The 20,000-nt window shown below is 44.3% G+C and overlaps 1 protein-coding gene across 5 annotated transcripts in view; it reads left to right on the forward strand.

Moving 5' to 3' along the window:
* Positions 1 to 20,000, forward strand: part of LOC311123549 (disheveled-associated activator of morphogenesis 1-like) — a 49,681-nt gene that overhangs the window by 26,826 nt on the left and 2,855 nt on the right. For 4 of the 5 annotated variants that reach the window (XM_084197794.1, XM_084197793.1, XM_084197792.1 and 1 more), the window contains 16 exons: positions 2,045 to 2,290; positions 4,819 to 4,908; positions 7,943 to 8,014; positions 8,946 to 9,040; positions 10,340 to 10,673; positions 10,962 to 11,072; positions 11,169 to 11,272; positions 11,378 to 11,444; positions 11,532 to 11,649; positions 12,263 to 12,401; positions 13,230 to 13,288; positions 13,474 to 13,661; positions 14,564 to 14,860; positions 15,275 to 15,382; positions 17,913 to 17,936; positions 19,414 to 19,511. In XM_084197794.1, coding sequence (XP_084053920.1) covers positions 2,108 to 2,290; positions 4,819 to 4,908; positions 7,943 to 8,014; positions 8,946 to 9,040; positions 10,340 to 10,673; positions 10,962 to 11,072; positions 11,169 to 11,272; positions 11,378 to 11,444; positions 11,532 to 11,649; positions 12,263 to 12,401; positions 13,230 to 13,288; positions 13,474 to 13,661; positions 14,564 to 14,860; positions 15,275 to 15,382; positions 17,913 to 17,936; positions 19,414 to 19,511 — 2,087 coding nt within the window. In that variant the 5' untranslated portion in view covers positions 2,045 to 2,107. The remainder of the gene's footprint in view (positions 1 to 2,044; positions 2,291 to 4,818; positions 4,909 to 7,942; positions 8,015 to 8,945; positions 9,041 to 10,339; positions 10,674 to 10,961; positions 11,073 to 11,168; positions 11,273 to 11,377; positions 11,445 to 11,531; positions 11,650 to 12,262; positions 12,402 to 13,229; positions 13,289 to 13,473; positions 13,662 to 14,563; positions 14,861 to 15,274; positions 15,383 to 17,912; positions 17,937 to 19,413; positions 19,512 to 20,000) is intronic. The other variant, XM_084197796.1, reaches the window with a different exon arrangement.

The following is a 20,000-nucleotide window of genomic DNA, read 5'->3' on the forward strand; positions in this document are numbered from 1 at the left end:
CCTGCAATTTGTTTTGACTAGCCCAGTCTGGATTATAGAAATCACTTTGCTTCTGCTCAGACTCACCGTCTGGCGGGCCAGAGAGATAGAGAGGGGGATAGAAGCAGCCAGCACACTGTTTGAAGACATTTAACCTTTTATGAGACAGTATCGTTACTGTATGAGGAAGTATATTTCCAGTGAGGTAGTGGGATGCAGGATGAAGAAAATGACTAGAAGGGACAGTAGATGAAGGATGTGATGAATTGAAGCCTATACCTACTTCTATATCGAATAGTCAAGCCACTGTAGTTTACTGGTCACTATGATCTATCAGCATGTTTCAAGCCTGTTACCAAAGTAGTAGTTTAAGTGTAAAGCTTACTACGTCGCACAATACAATAACCCCCTGAGTGAAAGTGTGTTTTGCAGAAGATATTGCAGGTGCTCACTTCTTAAGGCTCAAGGTGCCCCTCAATTAAACCTGTTTAAAATGCAGCTCACATTTACATGCACCACAGAAAGCTGTGTTTCTGTGTGTGTGTGTGTGTGTGTGTGTGTGTGTGTGTGTGTGTGTGTGTGTGTGTGTGTTCAGGCTGTACAGTGAGCTCCAAAAGTATTGGGACAGTGATACATTTGTTGTTGTTTTGACTGTGTACTCCAGCACTAGGGATTTGAAATGATACAATGACTATGAGGTTAAAGTGCAGACAGTCAGATTTAATTAGAGGGTGTTTTCATCCATACCGGGTGAACCGTTAATAAATTACAGCACTTTTTGTACATAGTCCCATGATTTTAGGGGACCAAAAGTATTGGGACAAATTCAATTATATGTGTATTAAAGTAGTAAAATGTGGTCCCATATTCATAGCACACAATGACTACATCAAGCTTGTGACTCTACAGATTTGTTGGATTGCATTTACTGTTTGTATTGGTTGTGTTTCAGATTATTTGGTGCCCAATAGAAATTAATGGTAAATAATGTATTGTGTCATTTGTTTCTAAACACTTCTACATTATGTGGATGCTACCATGATAATACGGATAATCCTGAATGAAGTGCTGTAATTTCTAAACGGTTCACCCGATATGGATGAAAATACCCTCTAATTAAATCTGACTGTCTGCACTTTAGCCTCATAGTCATTGTATCATTTCAAATCCCAAGTGCTGGAGTACACAGTCAAAACAACAACAAATGTGTCACTGTCCCAATACTTTTGGAGCTCACACTGTAAATACTGGTCCTGCTGTGTAGGGTCACAGAGAGGAATACAGCAGGCTGAGGCCCCTCGGTATAACTCTGCTCTGTCTCTCTCTGTCTCTCTCTCTTTTTTTCTCTATTTTTCTGTCTCTCTTTCTGTCTTTCTTTTTTTCTTTCTCTCTCTCTCTCTCTCTCTCTCTCTCTCTCTCTCTCTCTCTCTCTCTCTCTCTCTCTCTCTCTCTCTCTCTCTCTCTCTCTCTCTCTCTCTCTCTCTCTCTCTCTCTCTCTCTCTCGGTTTATGTGTTGGGTGGTTTATGCTACTGCCCCTGGAACCTGGTCAACTGTGCACATCCACATGGCCAAATATGGTGATGCTATACTGGATGGGGGTACAGACACCTCTACAAGGTCATACATGGTGTGTGTGTATCTCAGTATCAGATACTCTTTCACCTTCTAGTCTACAGTTAGAAAAGGAGTAAGGGAGAAAGGAAGGAGCCCTACAATGTGAAGCACATGATGATGAAGGGCTGGCTTGTTAAAAAACATGCTTTTATCTAATTCTCTGAATCAATCAGACTCTCTCATATTATCTGTAGTGTTTCACTGTGTTTTCTCTATAGAGAAGCCAATAATCCAGTGATGGCTCTCTCCCATTGACATGGGACTCTCTGTGTCTCTTTACCTCGACTCATTGTTGGATCTGGTTGTGTAACAGTACATTTAGGCCTGTGTTTTGGAACTCAGCCACCCACATTTGAGTGACATACACCACGCCCTGGGGAAGACATATTCCTGGTGAAACCACTCCGACCATGTATTCCACTAACAGTTTCCCCCTGTCTCCTTCTATAGGGAGCCGTTGTGAGAGACGGTAACGTTCCCTAGAAAGGGCCCAGACCCCGCCACTGCCAAGTCATGGCCCCTCGCAAGCGTCCAGGGCGGGGCCTCTCCGATATATTCTGCTGTTTTAAAGGGAGTGATCACCCGGAGATCACCTACCGCCTCCGCCATGACAGTAACTTCACCCTACAGACCATGGCGCCATCCCTGCCCATGCCGCCTGAGGAGGAGCTGGATGCCATGTTCTCTGAGCTTGTGGTACGTACTGTTCCTGGACTGGGCTTGGCCCACTGCCATGCTGACAAGCTTAATCTTGCTCTCTGTCTCTCTGTCTCTGTCTCTGTCTCTCTCTCTCGCTCTCTCTCTCTTGTCTCTCTCTCTCTCTCTCTTTCTTTCTCTTGTCTCTCTGTCTCTGTCTCTCTCTCGTCTCTCTCTCGCTCTCTGTCTGTCTTCCTGTCATCTGTCTCTCTGTCTGTCTCTCTGTCTCTCTCTACTCTGCCTCTCTCCCCCATACAGAGCTGCTGGTTGGTAGTTAGTTCAGCTCTACACTATAAATAAAATGTAGATGACTAGTAAAGGGATCTTGCCATAAAAAGCACTCTTGTTGACAATGACTTTTAAACAAAATGATTGCGTTGGACGTAAATGTTTTCGTTTGGCTTTCATTTATTACATGATTACAATCTAATCAAAAGCTTTCAGGACTGTGAAGTATTTAACTAGCTTAATCACATGTGAGGGATACGTGGACGGCTGCCATGTTGGAAGGCGAAGCGGCCAGGTCTGCACTTGCTTTACTTCAACTCTGTTTCCAGGGCCTGGCTGTGTTATTGACTCATAAATACTCACTGAGGGAGGGGCTCGCTTTTGATATACTATATGTTCTCTGATATACTCTATGTTTGCTTGTTTCCAGCCAAATCAATGTTTCTTGACTGCAATATAAAGGTGCTTTACTACTAGCTTGAGTACACTAAAACACATGTAGACTGCTCTCTGCACATCAACCATACAGTATTTCAGATAAAGGACCGTTCAGAAAGCTCAGAGGCCCATGGCGTCCTGTTTGTATGGTCAATCGGGTCAGTGCTCATGCCTCTATAAAGATAGAGAATGGCTTCTTCCTAGTCCTCATCCTAATAATCCCAACCTCTCTGTGACCAAACCTCTCTGTGATATTCTGGTTCCTCTCACTAATTATCCATTAAAGGGTTAACAGCTGTGAGTGAGACCATACAGCCCGTCTTCATTTAGATCTGCAGACTCCATTGAGCAGGGGGCCGGTGAGCGTCTGTGCAGGCAGGGGCCACCAGCGCGTGACAGTGCCTGTCCCCCCCCAGCAGCAGCCAGCAGAGCAGCCAGTGGTACGGTTGGGCCCCTCGCCTCGCAGGGCTGCACGCGCTCTGCCGAGTCACTCGTCCCTGGCACTGGCCAAACAGGCCTCCTGCAGAGAACCCATCTGCAGCCATTGTGTCCTGACGGGACCTCTCACAATGGGCCAAAACAGAGATGTCAAACAGTGTCAGCCTAAACCCTAGTCTGGTAAACACCCTGGCTCTATGCCTCAGGACGAGGGAAATATGGCTTGGGCCATGTTCAGTGAGCACGAAACGGAAGAAAATATTCCAAAACGCTGATAGACGAGGGGATGTTGCCAACCATCTTTGAAAGAAGAAGAAGAATACAGGATACATAGTGAGACCTGTGTTTGTTCTTCTCTTTTAAGTTATTTATATTACTTCAAAGGTTGGCAGCTAAACGATTGAGGAAACGCTCTAGTTATCTCTGTTATTTCAGTCCTCCATTCTGTCCGTCCGGCCGTCCCTCCGTCCGTTGATGTACCAGCCAGTTGTCTCTCTGACTTGGGACTCCATAGGGCTCGTCTGGATAAGATCAGGCCTGTAGCTTGGCAGACCTGGAGAAGAGATGTGGCATCTGGCAGTGACGTTTTCTCTCTGGTATGCCTGTTGTTCACACTGGACTATCTGCTCTGCTATTGCTACTCTGTTTAGATTGGTTTTATGTTAGCCACATTTCATGCTGTCTGTTGGTCAAAACCATTAATTTTTTCACTCCTCTCCTCCACCTCCTCCAGTCATCACAGTGCTGTTATGAAGAGAGATAGTTGACCTGGCTGTTAATAATAACTTGCACATGAAGTTGATGTATTTGCACCCAAACATATCGTTTGAGAATGATCCAGTTCAGGCAGGAATGCTGATGCATTATGGTTGTTGTCATTGAAATAGGGTGTTGTAGGGTCGCTCTTAATGTAATAATTGATATCCCACTTGGCAGCCGTCCTGTCCGGAATCTTTCCAATGGAATTCTATGGGATGTCAATATTAATCTGATATTGCAGGGACAATGGATGTTTGGCTGTAAGTGGTCATGATTGGTAACAGACACAGAGAGCAGACAGTGGATCAATGACGCTGCAGGCTGGTTTAGATGCAGGGAACAGCAGACACACACAGATGGAGCATTTGAGTTCATAATGTATCTTTCTATTATCAGCACATCTTCTCATATCTTTAGCTTGATCAATCCGCTTTCTGTCTTACTCACGAAACCAGTTTGAAAGCGAAAACAAAATCTTGTGAGAAATCACAAAGCCAAGATCACTTAAGAACACTGGATCAGCTTACAATTAGCATAATACGAGTTTTCCATGGATCAGGAAAGATTAGGTAGTCCCTCTTACCACAAGTTCATGAAAGTGTGTCAGACATGGAGGTGCCTAATATCCCACTAAGACAGTACTCTGTTCCTCTCTCTCTCTGCAGGATGAGCTGGACCTGTCAGGGAAACACAGGGAAGTCATGTTCGCCCTGCCAGCTGAGAAGAAATGGCAGATGTACTGCAGCAAGAAGAAGGTACGTTTAAGGCCACTTGACTAGTAGTTAGTGTGCGTGTAACCTCAATGTGTTTTGTTTCTGTCTGCACTGTGTTTGCGTGAGAGAGAGTATGCCTGAGAGTGTGTGTGTGTGTGCATCTCTCTCTCTCTCTGTGTACATTATCTACAGTATCTAGAGGGAATGTCTGCTGAGCTCTGCTAGTGTTTGGGAAATATTTTCATTGCGATTGAAACAAATGAGCTGGTTTTGCAGCTGGACTGCGAGAGAGTGAGAGAAGAGGGAGAGAGAGGGAGGGGGAGGGCATGGGAGAGAGAGAGAGAGAGGGGAGGGGAGGGGAGGGGAGGGGAGAGGGAGGGAGGGGAGAGGGAGGGAGGGAGGGAGAGTGAGTGAGAGAGAGTGGCAGGAAGAGCGAGAGGGAGAGAGAGGGAGAGGGGGATGGAGAGATGGAAAGAGAGAGCAGTGTGATAGAGAGAGAGAGAGACGGTGAGAGAGAGGGTGTGTGAGTGGTCAGGCAGTGAGAGAGAGCAGATCTATCCTCTAAGTCTCTGTGAAAGAGCTCTTTTATCATTGCTGCCAGACAGAACATGGGGCCAACACAGCCCCCCCGTCCCCCTCCACTCCCCACCTCCGTGCCCTAACCCCAATTCAGCCTAGTCAACACATCAAAGCCCTCCGCTGGTGTTGCAGCGCTCTAATAGGAACTTAACCCCATCGTTGGGGAGTTGTGCTGTTCCCCTTTAATGGATTGGATACATTTCCTGGAAGGACGTTCTCATCTATCATGACCGACTGTAGATCATAAATCTCACTAGTGAATTCTATGAATATAGAAGACTGGCTGACATGCCGTATTAAAGTACATACTGATGTCATGCCTCTAACACACAGACCTAACCTAAACAACAACGTTTTATCCAGTGAGGTATTGCATGGGATTGACTTCATAAAGGATAGGGTTTGGCTGAATGTGAGGTCCCCCCTGGTCTGTAACAGCTCTGTAATTGGTGGGTTTCTGTTGTCTGGCATGTCCTGCCCTGTAAGACCTCGTTAAGAGAGAGAGAGAGAGTACTGCTGTGCTGCCATAGAAACGCCAGTGCAGCTGCTGTCTGTCGACCAGTAGGCAGCTGTCTTCTCCATGTTGTGCTCTGAGTGGCATGGCCAGTAGCCAATAGCAGGTGTTGGTTTCTCCGAGCCAAGGTAGAGCTTATTCACTTCCTGTCATATTACATAACATTAATGTCCAGTGTACACGTCTTGTCTCAATAACGTCACGGTTCTCACCTAGTCTGGGATCCAAACTGCTCTGTTTCACTACTGCTGATCGGTGAAGTGACTCAATAGTGAAATCAAGCAATATTCAGTTTGGATTGTAGACTAGATCTCACCGCCACTTTACCTGAATCTACCAGCCCCAACTGCCAAGGGGGTGAATGTGGGGTTCTTTTTAGCGTTCTCTGTGATGTCTTATTGACCTACTTAGAGAGCCCCAGCTTACCAGTCTTCCAGTAAGTACTGGGAGATATAGCAGCACAACTACTGACCTCATTCCTGCTGACCCACTCCTCATTCCTGCTGACCCACTCTTTGGCCTCCATCTGTGAGTGTATCCCTGGCTTGTATCTATGGTCCTGCACTGGACTTTCCGTGGTTCATGATGGATGCTAATCAATGTGCGCCTTGCTACCACACAGCTGTGACCTTCATGTTGTCCAACTTGACCCTCATGCATCAGGGAATTGGTGATTGGAGCATACTGATTGCTGAAAGGCCCTCTCTTACCCTTAAGGTATATTATTTTTGAATGAAGATCTACTCAACCATTTAATAAATTCAGCTGCCTGAAATATAGCCTGGTTCCATCCTTATAATCTCATTGCTCATGTGATGAGGATGGATGGGAATCTGAGTTACTAACCCCTCATCAGGGAGAGATAGCTCCAGCTCCTTTGTTTTCACAGAGGATGTGTCTGCTTTCTGGACCCCTTTAATGGGATATTGTGTTGACCTTTACTAAGCCTGTGAGAAAAGCCACTGTGGAGAGATAGATCAGCTGGGTAGTTAAATTAAGAAGCCCAGTCAATCTGATTACCTAACCACACCTGTGGGGGCTTCAATTACAAGTGGACTGGACAATAATGGAACAAGGACACTGAATTTAGCTGCCTTCAGCTGCCAGAATTCAGCTGCTTGAAATATAGCCTGGTTCCGTCCTTATAATCTCATTGCTCATGTGATAAGGATGGATGGGAATCTGAGTTACTAACCCCTCAGCAGGGAGAAAAAATGGCATCTGGAAGAATTTCTCTTTTGAAATGATTGTGGAAGAATGTTTGAGAGAACATGTGTAATGAAGGCTGGTCTCGATATATGTCTTGTCCTGGTCATTGCAGTGAATGTACGATGGCATTGTTTCAGATCATCAACCTTTATAGAAAGCAAATGCTACCATCTGTTGAGAACCCATAACTAAGGAGGGAGAAGGCATGTACTGGACATCACTCTAGACTGTTCATGCTCAGCCAAAAACCTCAGACAAAATGGACCACTTGAGCCTAATTCCTCTCCAGTGATACACAGGGGATTTATGAGAATCTCTGAGCTGAGCTGAGCTGAGGCTACACAGAAACCTTATACAGTATATGTGAGACAGAGAGCCAGGTGAGAGCCTGAGAGTACATATATGGTGTGGTTGTGTTCTCAAAGGGAGACTGGGCTGGAAATGACTGAGGGCAGTCCAGTTCACACGCTTCCATTGTCACTGGTAGGAGTTCAGCAGCAATTACACACCAGTGGGTTGGTTTATATGGGGGTTATTAGGCCTTGGAGGAATGCTCTGTTCTCAGGCTTTGTACTGTACTGTTCAATACAGGGTTTGGATGTCAGGATGATATGATGGTCAAGGAAAATGTAGGAGTGAATGTGGTGGTGGAGGAAGGTGTGTGTGTAGTTCTGTGTCTGCCTGAGTATGTGTGTGTGTGAGTATGTGTGTGTGTGAGTATGTGTGTGAACGTGTGTGTGTGTTGTATCTAACCCTTTGTCTGTCTGTTTTCAGGAGGGAGAAGAGAGCAAAGGTGCGACTAGCTGGCCAGAGTTCTACATCGACCAGTTGAATTCCATGGCTGCTGTAAGTGTCCTTCTCCCCTCATCAAATACCCAATCTGTAATGCACAACAACCAGCCAACCATGAAGACATGCTGTAGACATGTGATTTGGGTGTTCCACTAGCCGCTACGGGCATCTCTCTAAAAGCTTATGGTCTGATGCTAAATCTTTGGGAAATTGGAGTAAATTAGGGGGGGTAATATCAATTAGTTTTATAGGAGGGGGGATCTGTGTGTGTGTCTTTTTATAACGCTAGATATGTCTTGCATCTGTAAACAACTATGAAAACCCTCACACTATTATATTAGTCAAAGATACCTTTATTTAGTATGACCTTTATTTAACCTGGTAAGGTATTGAAAATGATGATGACCTGAGAAGGCTTGTCCACCTGAACATGCACTATTTGACAAGCTGATGAAGTTAACCTGTGTTACCTCAAAGGATTCTCACACCCTGGAGGTGTGGTATTAAATCTCCACACACTTCCTCTGGAGCTGAGGCAGTAGTCCTGGGAGGGGGAACCCTGTGGGCTATTTTATAATCATTTTCCCAGGGCAGTAGAGTAGCACTAGGGCTGGCAGGTGAGAGCTTCTGGTTGGATCCCTAACCTCTAACTGTTAATACAGTGTGTAGCCTGCGCCAGACCCTGTAGAGGAAATGAACTCCAGTCATGTATCCGTGAAGGAACTAGCAGTGGGCTGCTGGGATAATGGGATAAGAGCTGCCTGCTGTTGGTCTACAGCCAGGGATACTAGTTTACTGAGCAGGTTCCTTCCTAGCACCGTGAATCATAGGTCAGGGGGTCAAAGTTCATCTGGCCTGGGAACAAAGAGAGAACCGTAATGGTCCTAGAACAGAGCCTTGCGGGACATAATTTGAGTTTGATAAGTGAGTACATTGTCATTGAGTCTTCTCGTCTAACAAGTTTTCTCAATGTTTTCATCAACAGAGGAAGACTCTTATTGCTCTGGAAATGGAGGATGAGGAAGAGAGGAACAAGACCATAGAGAGCTTGAAGACCGCTCTAAGGACTCAACCCATGAGGTATACCAGTGACACTGATACACTCATGCTCCTTTTCATGCATACTTGTTCTCATATGCATGCATTCAGTTATGATGTGCGCTATGTACAGTATGTGTTTGTGAAACCGAAGGCCGAAAACTGAAGAATTGCAGTGTGACGTTACTTCACTGGATAGCCTTGCTTGTGAGAAGGACCCATTGTAATAATATCCATGTAGATAACATGATATAGAGTTTCCTTTTATTTTCTGAGTCATTAATTCTGATAAACTCATATTCTATTTTCTATAAGTCATAATAGAGGATGACAAATCAAATCAAATGTTATTTGTCACATGCTTCGTAGACAACAGGTGTAGACTAACAGTGAAATGCTTACTTACAGGCACTTCCCAACAGTGCAGAGAATGCCTTAGTGAGTCTGCTATTTGCACAAAGGAGGTTGGGTTAATTCACTGTGCTTAGAGTCTCCCAGAGTCCATTCATCGTCATTAGAGTGATCTAATATGATTCATCAATAGGCTAGACTTCGTGTTGAGAGCCATTCAACAGCCCCAGCTCATTCATTATGCTGCCACTTCCCTCTCCAGTCCAAACACCACTGCACTAATATGATATTACAGCCCTGTAGCCCACACATAATAGACTAGCCAGACACACACACACACACACACACACACACACACACACACACACACACACACACACACACATACACACACACACACACACACACACACGTGGCATAATACGTCTTCTCCTTAAGGTCCTCCAGAGGTTAGGTCAACACTGCCCTTCTCACCTCTGACCTCTAACCCCTCCCAAGTGTTATGGTAGTCTGTAACCAATGTGCTTTCTCTGTTTTCCTCCAGCCTGTGTTATTGTGCTAAATGGTGCTTGACTGCTGGCTAAAGATGTTTATTTTTCCACTGTTCAATTCCACTAGCTTATATTGAACATGCATACGAACAGACGCACGCACACTCCCATACACCTGTCACTAATGTTTATAGCTTCCATCTCTCCATTTTCTAATGAAACGCAGTCAACTACGAAATTAGTTTCTCTCGTCAAAGTAAAAGAGGGGTGTAGTAGTCACTGATTGTGTATTGTTCAGGAACAGAATGGTATTTATAGTAAATGTTATCTGTTTCTGGGTCCATCCAAAATTGCATCCTATTCTCTACGTAGTGCACTACATTTGACCAGGGCTCATAGGGCTCTGGTCATAAATCGTGTACTACATAGGGAATAGGGTGCCATTTCGATGCTGCTTCTGTCTCTGACCTTTAACCTCAATCCTCCTCTTCCTCTAAAGGTTTGTGACGCGGTTCATCGACCTGGACGGCCTAACCTGCATCCTGAACTTCCTGAAGAGCATGGACTACGAGACCACCGAATCCCAGATCCACACGTCGCTGATCGGCTGCATCAAGGCTCTGATGAACAACTCCCAGGGCCGCTCCCATGTGCTCTCTCACACAGAGAGCATCAACATCATTGCCCAGAGCCTGGCCACTGAGAACGTCAAGACCAAGGTGGCGGTGCTGGAGATCATGGGCGCTGTTTGTCTGGTGCCAGGAGGCCACAGGAAGATCCTGGAGGCCATGCTGCACTACCAGAAGTTTGCATGCGAAAGGACTCGCTTCCAGGTGGAGGGACAGACACCTATACCTCATAGACATCACTGTAGCCAAGCGTTCACTAGGGATTTTCACACTGTAATGTGTTACCCCAAGGCTTTCCTTAACCCTGTGTTAAGACTGTCCCAGAGTTATGTTGCATGGTCTCATTCACTCAACATATTGAACTTTCAGGCGTCACTCTAAATAGTGTTGTGTTTGCGACCACAGCAATGTTTTTCTTATGTCCATACACCTAGAATAACAATGTCTGTACTGATGCTTAGTCCTTCTTTCTCTCCTATGCTCCTGTCTTAGACTCTGCTGAATGACCTGGACAAGAGTACGGGGCGCTACAGGGACGAGGTCAATCTGAAAACAGCCATCATGTCCTTCATCAATGCAGTGCTCAGTCAGGGAGCAGGGGAGGTGAGGGCTCCTCTTCCTCTCTAAGTCTTTACCCTCTTATGGTCGTGTTGGTTGTCTTCAGAGAGTCTTAACTGCTATGTGTACTGTACTCCGCAGTCAAGCTTTGAGTTCAGAATTCACCTGAGGTACGAGTTCCTTATGTTGGGCATCCAGCCGGTCATCGATAAACTGAGGTCCCACGACAACTCAACGTTAGACAGGTGAGTGAAGTCAAGACTGGTATAGTACATTTCAGATCTAGACCACACTGTCATACCCAACTGCAGTAGATTGTGTCTGACCATGAGGTGTTTGTTGTCTTCCAGGCATTTGGACTTCTTTGAGATGCTGAGAAACGAGGATGAACTGTCTTTGGCAAAACGCTTTGACACCGTGAGTAACGATTGACCTATACAGTACATGTAGTTTACAATGGTCATTTCTCTGTCCACTAATATCACATTGTTGTTGTTGTTGCAGGTGCACATTGACACAAAAAGTGCCACACAAGTGTTTGAACTCATAAAGAAGAAGATGAGCCACACAGATGCACACCCACACTTTATATCTGTCTTACAACACTGTCTCCTTATGCCTTGTAAGTGCTGCTTGCCGTCCGCCATTTCTCTAAAGTTGTTTGAGTTCACCAAGACTCTTCAGACCTCTCCTCATTTTATATCTTTGAGAACTGGACAGTTTTTTTTCTCAGAGGGATCCAAAGTGGTTATAAATCAGTGTTTTTAATGCCTTTTTAGGACGGATGTTAAAATTACGTCCTCTCTAGGGAGTTCTAAATATCTGGAAATTATTGTTGGAATTCTGCCTATGTGAGGTATTTCTCTCTAGAAGGTATTCTATCTGTCGATAAGAACTTTCTACATTATAGCGGTAATGTTGTTCCTCCACATTGCTTTAGCTATGGTTATGTTGTCCTGAGGGAGCTGACTTCAGCCTGATCTCTCCACTTAGACTATCTCCTTAATGTGTTGCTATGTGTATGGTACTGTTTCCCGGACATGGATTTAGCCTAGTACTGGACTAAGAAGCACTCTCAATGGACAATCTCCATTGAACATGCGTTTTACTCCAGGACTATACTTAGTTTGTGTTCAGTAAACAGGCCCTAGGTCTTCATTGTTGCGTATGCATTGGCTGGTGCAATCAAATGTTCCATTTGTGTATTAATAAAGTGATCTCTTCTTTTCTCACAGACAAGCGTAGTGGGAACACGGTGCAGTACTGGCTCCTCCTGGACCGTATCGTCCAGCAGATCGTCCTGCAGAACGACAAAGGTCATGACCCTGACGTCACCCCTCTGGAGAACTTCAACGTGAAGAACGTGGTGCGAATGTGAGTGAGAGGAGAGGAACAAGAGGGGGATAAATGTTTTGACATGTTTGAGTCGGTTTGACGTCCTCCCCACCTCGCACGGCAGAGCACCGACTGTCTTCATCGTAAATCTCCATGTGTTATTTAACATGCTTCGTTCTAGAAATGGCTTTAAACCCAAATATGGTGATCATGACTAAAATCTGTACTGTATATTCACTCATGAGTTCATCTTATCCTCGGCTTAATACAGTGGCCATAATCATAATCACTCTTGATCAAGGTACTGTACATCACAAATACTAAATGTAAATCATAGCATTTCTATATATCTGTATTTCCCATGATCTCCTTCATTTTACAATCCTTTTCAATACTATCTGCTGGTCTAGCATGAATACCCTGATCCCTTAATACTCGCCACAAATCAGCAAGTCATTTTGTGGATTTTACCGGGATTTTCATAATTTGTTTTTGGAAATATAATCCCAAACTCTTAATCCATAGTGAAAGCACTTTGATCTGGTTTTTGGATGAAGAAGTCAGTGAGATGTACATTTCCAAACACACATAGACAGAAACGTCAGTCAACCCCCTGCAGCTGCCTCTTGCAAATCTCAATCAGACTCTGGGTATAAAGTCTGACTGTCTCTGGTTAGGTTTAGAAGAAGCTTACAGGTTCCCTGTTGTTAACTCTGATCACCAATGACTTGTCTAATTAATCTGTTTTTATAACTAAGCCTATGCCTAACCTCAGTGGGATGTAATGCCTAGTGGGATTGTGCAGTGGTGTTGTGATGTCTTAATACCTCAGATACCTAGCCTAACCTCCTCTGTTCTTTTGCTCAGGCTGGTTAACGAGAATGAAGTCAAACAGTGGAAAGAACAGGCTGAGAAAATGAGAAAAGGTACACACACTAATGGTCTCTGGTTTCTATTAGCAATGGAACTGTCGAAAGGCAGACCCTCCTGTACTGTGTATCATCATACTGCTGACTGCTCTGGTCTGGTCTGGTTTGGTTTGATCTGGTGTGCTCTGATCTGGTCTGGTCTGGTTTGATCTGATCTGGTCTGAACTGGTCTGATTTCTCAGACCACCATGAGCTGCAGCAGAAGTTTGACAAGAAGGAACGTGAATGTGACGCCAAGACCCAGGAGAAGGAGGACATGATGCAGACGCTGAATAAGATGAAGGAGAAGCTGGAGAAAGAGTCCAGTGAGCACAAGCAGGTCAAGCAGCAAGTGGCCGACCTCTCCGCCCAGCTGCATGACCTCAGCACTGTACGTTTGTTTGTTTAGATCTCTGTTCTAGTTCACGATAGGGCTAATCTTCCAAGACTCCATAGAAAAACATAGAAAATACAATTGCATTAGAAAATGCATTGTAATTTCACGTTACACAATCACATCTTTACATCCTCCTCCTCCCTTTAGCTTTTCCAATCAGGAATAAATGCACAATGTTTTGGTTATGGCACAGTTGAATATCAAACATGGCCTCTGTCCTCGTAGTCTGTTCCCAGATCTGTTTATGCTGTCTTGCGAACTCCTATGGTCATTGTCATGCTAAACAACAACCATAGGAGTTGGCTATACAGCGCGACAGATTTGGGACCAGGCTAATGTCTTCTTTCGGATTTATTTGACAATTTAAAAACTCAAATACAACCACAAATGTGGATACAATGCAACAAAAACCTTTGAGGATAAAAAGGAAACGTTAAAAACATATTTGTATTGTGGTTCTGTTCAAACATCAAACAAACACATTCACAGCTAAAAGCTGAATTGAAGTAAACAACACATGGCCTAAATAATTCAACTGTGCAAAGACCAAAACAATAACACATTTTCAATAGTCCTCCAGATGACAGCGGTTGCTGTCCTTGGTAAATAGCTTGCAAAACTAGCTAGCCAGCGTCCTTCACTGTCCAAACCGCATGGTTTTCCCCTTAGCTCAGTTTAGGAGCGGATACACAGGATGTTTGATTAGAGCACAGTTAGACATGAACATCCACACAACAACATTGCCTTGTGATGTTCTTCCAAGTCAATATATGTTGATTAGAACTGCTCTAGCTAGTACAGAGTGTTTCTAGGATTTCTATTATGGAACATAGATAATGTTGTAGTACGTCCAGTACTAATCGAATGTACATCCCAATGTCTCCCATCGTTTTCAGAGACCAAATCCAAGTGTTCCTGGTGGTCCTCCATTCATACCTGGGGCCCCTGGAGGTCCCATACCCCCACCTCCCATGCAGGCTGGCATGCCCCCAGCCCCTCTACCACTCACTCAGGGCATGCCTCCACCACCACCACCACCCCCTCCACCCGGTGGACCCCCACCGCCTCCGGGCATGGCTCCCTTCGGTCTCCCTCCTCCCCCTGGAGCTCCAATGGGACCTGGGCTTAAGAAGAAGAACATCCCCCAGCCCTCCAACCCACTCAAGTCATTCAACTGGGCCAAGCTGGCTGAGGTCAGTGAGTGCTGCTTAGTCAGGTACCAGCCCTTAATTTTGACCAGCCCTATGGACCCTGATCAAAATTAATGCACTTAGTAGGGAATAGGGTGCCATTTGGGACATGTTTTGTGCATCTCTGTCCATAACAGAGGGAGTGATTGTTGTGCTGCTGAGGCAGACAGAAAATAGTTTTTTTTGTAGTTACACCTCAGTGGCCAGGGGTAATGAAGGATAAGGAAGGCCCAATGCTTTATCTCTTGCATTGTTTGCACAATGGCATGAAATCAATATAGCAAACAAGCCCTGGGTGTGTTTTTATGTTGTTGTAGTAACCTTTAGAGTTCCAGGGGTGTATGTATGGCCTGTGTTGTAATTGACTCAGCTATTACAGTCTTAGTTATGGATGGGGGCTGTTTTGATTTGTTGCAGAATAAGCTGGAGGGCACTGTGTGGACGGACGTCGATGACATCAAGGTTTTCAAAATCCTGGACCTTGAGGACATCGAGAAGACCTTCTCTGCATACCAGAGACAGCAGGTACAGTCTAACACCTAAATACCAAAGTATTACTGTAGGGAAATGGCATTTCAGTATATAGCAATTCACCCTTAAGGACAAGATACAAGACCCCAAATCAATTTGCATGTAACTACTCGGAGCGTTTCCATGGCCACCGACCATGCTGTTCCAGCAAATACTGCTTGCTAGTGATAAACACATGCATGCCATTGCACTCCGTAACTGAATCCTTCCAGCAGCACTTCTCAACACATTGTCTGGAACTGGCTCAGAAGGATATCAGGCCATTACAGTGCTTTTTTTAATAGCCTGGTCTCAGATCAGTTTGTGCTGTCTTGCCAACACCTAGGATGACAATGACCATAAGGATTGGCAAGACAGCACAAACAGATCTGGGACCAGGCTATCTTTTTTAGGTCTGTTCAAATTAGTCATCTACAGTGAGGGAAAAAAAGTATTTGATCCCCTGCTGATTTTGTACATTTGCCCACTGACAAAGACATGATCAGTCTATAATTTTAATGGTAGGTTTATTTGAACAGTGAGAGACAGAATAACAACAAAAAAATCCAGAAAAACACATGTCAAAAATGTTATAAATTGATTTGCATTTTAATGAGGGAAATAAGTATTTGACCCCTCTGCAAAACATGACTTAGTACTTGGTGGAAAAACCCTTGTTGGCAATCACAGAGGTCAGACGTTTCTTGTAGTTGGCAACCAGGTTTGCACACATCTCAGGAGGGATTTTGTCCCACTCCTCTTTGCAGATCTTCTCCAAGTCATTAAGGTTTCGAGGCTCCCTCCACAGATTTTCTATGGGATTAAGGTCTGGAGACTGGCTAGGCCACTCCAGGACCTTAATGTGCTTCTTCTTGAGCCACTCCTTTATTGCCTTGGCTGTGTGTTTTGGGTCATTGTCATGCTGGAATACCCATCCACGACCCATTTTCAATGCCCTGGCTGAAGGAAGGAGGTTCTCACCCAAGATTCGACGGTACGTGGCCCGTCCATCGTCCCTTTGATGCGGTGAAGTTGTCCTGTCCCCTTAGCAGAAACACCCCCAAAGCATAATGTTTCCACCTCCATGTTTGACGGTGGGGATGGTGTTCTTGGGGTCATAGGCAGCATTCCTCCTCCTCCAAACATGGCGAGTTGAGTTGATGGCAAAGAGCTCAATTTTGGTCTCATCTGACCACAACACTTTCACCCAGTTCTCCTCTGAATCATTCAGATGTTCATTGGCAAACTTCAGACGGGCCTGTATATGTGCTTTCTTGAGCAGGGGGACCTTGTGGGCGCTGCAGGATTTCAGTCCTTCACGGCGTAGTGTGTTACCAATTGTTTTCTTGGTGACTATGGTCCCAGCTGCCTTGAGATCATTGACAAGATCCTCCCGTGTAGTTCTGGGCTGATTCCTCACCGTTCTCATGATCATTGCAACTCCACGAGGTGAGATCTTGCATGGAGCCCCAGGCCGAGGGAGATTGACAGTTATTTTGTGTTTCTTCCATTTGCAAATAATCGCACCAACTGTTGTCACCTTCTCACCAAGCTGCTTGTCGATGGTCTTGTAGCCCATTCCAGCCTTGTGTAGGTCTACAATCTTGTCCCTGACAACCTTGGAGAGCTCTTTGGTCTTGGCCATGGTGGAGAGTTTGGAATCTGATTGATTGATTGCTTCTGTGGACAGGTGTCTTTTATACAGGTAACAAGCTGAGATTAGGAGCACTCCCTTTAAGAGTGTGCTTCTAATCTCAGCTCATTACCTGTATAAAAGACACCTGGGAGCCAGAAATCTTTCTGATGGAGAGGGGGTCAAATACTTATTTCCCTCATTAAAATGCATATCAATGTATAACATTTTTGACATGCGTTTTTCAGGATTTTGTTGTTGTTATTCTGTCTCTCACTGTTCAAATAAACCTACCATTAAAATTATAGACTGATCATGTCTTTGTCAGTGGGCAAACGTACAAAATCAGCAGGGGATCAAATAATTTTTTCCCTCACTGTACCTTGTGAGTGTTATGGGGAACCAGACATAACAGGAATGTTTGCAACAGGAAGTAGCCATACTGATAACATGGTCCTTGGATAGTTTACTAGTGCTGCATGCGAAGTGAGGCATATTTCACTAAGCCTCTATATGTCCACATTGTCTACTGTAGTTCAATTGAAATCCTCCAGATAGCTTTTCCCATAACCAACCTAATAAGACTGTGATTGTAAAGGTTATACTAGGGCCCTATTCCCATTACTAACTGCCCTTAAGGGTACAAATAAAGTTGCATGGAATTCCTTTAGTCTTATAAGGACTTTATGAGTTTTAAGCCATGCTGTCTATGATGTGTCTGAACACAGTTATTTGCATCTCTGACTCACTCTGCTACTCAGGATTCTGCTTGTCCTCACAAACAAATGCATCACTGATCTGCTGAGCTGGCCCTTTTTTTGCTGTAATTCACCATACATAGCCTACTGCATCTTGTAATTAATAATAATGAATGCTGCATCTTCCTTGCTTTCTGCCCATTCGCCTGTTTAGGACTTCTTAACATTGAACAATAAGGTGAGTGACCTCTGACCTCTCTATGTGACCTTTACCCTGCTCTGCCTTTGCGACGTGTCTGTCTTCATGCTCGTTACCGTCCTTCATCGTACGCTTCTCTCTCTCTCTCTCTCACTCGACTCTGTCCTGTTTATGTCTGCATGGGGATTGGTGGGCATGTGTGTATTTCTCTGTGTGTGTGTATTTCTGTGTGTGTGTGTGTATTTCTGTGTGTGTGTGTGTGTGTGTGTCTGTGTCGATAGGTGAAATGTCTTCCTGCAGCCTCAGTGTTTCTGTGCATTCATTCTTTCAGTCAATAGCTAGATGATGTCTTTTTAGAATATACTTCTAAACACACTACCACGTTGTTTGAATGAACTATTTCAGTTTTATTGGTTACCATTTCAAGATGTTTCTGTGCATAATTAGCCAAATTGGTTTTGTGGCACGCAGTCAATTCTGCAAGCAGCTGGAGTCTTGCAACTATAAAAAGTGCCAGATATCCTTTTTCCAAAAACAAATCTCTCCTGTATTCTTTGAGTGAAGCCCCCCAAATAAACACATGCACTTATTCACCAAACACACCATTTCACACAGCCTGTTTCCCAGCTGCCCTCCATTTGGCAGTTTCAAATACTGACCCAGTCAGAGTAACAATTTGCTGTTTTATGTTCATACTGTGGTCTCCTGTGCATCTTGGGCTTTTGTTAAGGTTTATGGTGCATGCATATGGGTATTGTGTCTAGTCTTTTTGTGTTTATGTGTGTGTGTGTGTCCCTATCTGGTGTCTATTTGCCTGTTGTTGACCGGTTACTATGCACCATCGTTTTTATGGAGATAATATGAGACAGCAGGTGGGGAAATGGAAGAAGCCTTAATAAAAACACTTGTTCCCATTGCCGTTGTTCAACAGCTAAAAAGTATGCAGATGTGAGTCAGCCACAGCTCTCCACCAAACAGCCTTGGGGCACTGTTATTCATGGTCCGTATTCATTAGGAACTAAATGAAAACTGACTGAAACAGGGAGGGATTACATGGACTTATATCATAAGAAACGCTCATTTTTGTTTTCCGTTGCAAAATGTTTTGCTGAGTGTGCCCTAATGAATACAACCCTGGTGTACTGGGTGTGGCTCTTTCTCCCAGAGAAAGTAATTTTAAGGTCATGTAGTCACAAGATTTTACTGCGTTCAGCAAATACTCCATACAAAAGTGCTTAAGTGTGATGAATGATATACAATTGTGTGTTTATTAAACAGTAACGCAGTCAAACTCTAGCTCGGTTAGTGTGTCATTTAAGGTCATATACAGTAGTACAACAAGACGTTGTTGTGTTCTGCATGCTAGCCTTCATCCAAAAGTGCCTAAGTATGATAAATGATATAATATTGTGTGTTTATATGAATGCAACGTGAAGTTCAGCTGTTGGATGTAATCCACTGAGGATTACTGTTCATGTTCCAACTCTTCCCTCCCTCCCAAATGTTCTCCGTCCAGAAAGAGTCTGAAGATGACACAGTGACCTCCAAGAAGGTCAAGGAGCTGTCAGTCATCGACGGTCGCAGAGCCCAGAACTGTAACATCCTCCTCTCTCGGTTAGTAATTGACAGTTTTTACCCCATGACAACATGGCAGAAGTATGTCCTACTTATAGTAGTGGAGATCACTTATTGTGATTGTATCCATCTGATGGGTGCTTGAAATGGCTCTCTCATCACACGCATGTATGCACATGCACGTACACACACACACACACACACACCTCTGTTACTGTACACAGCCAAGTTACATTAAATGCAGATTTACTCTACCATTTGAGCAATTATGTATTTACATCAATTTCGACTCGAGTTGAGAGAAAATGTTTCATATTTGACGATGTGTTTAAGCATCAAGTGCAGCCAAGAATGATATATGTATTTTTGTAATGGAATAATGTTGGTCAGGAACTATTTTCTGTTTCATTACTGTCCTCCCTGGTCTCCATGGCAGCAACCACAAACAAAGAGGGCTGTGTCTTTTCTACAAAGTTAATTTCATGTAGCTATCATTCTCAATTTAACAACTGTGAATGAAACTTAGAA

This window comes from Coregonus lavaretus (genome assembly GCF_964263955.1).
Source record: "Coregonus lavaretus genome assembly, contig: HAP1_SCAFFOLD_2906, whole genome shotgun sequence".
Classification (NCBI taxonomy): Eukaryota; Metazoa; Chordata; class Actinopteri; order Salmoniformes; family Salmonidae; genus Coregonus; species Coregonus lavaretus.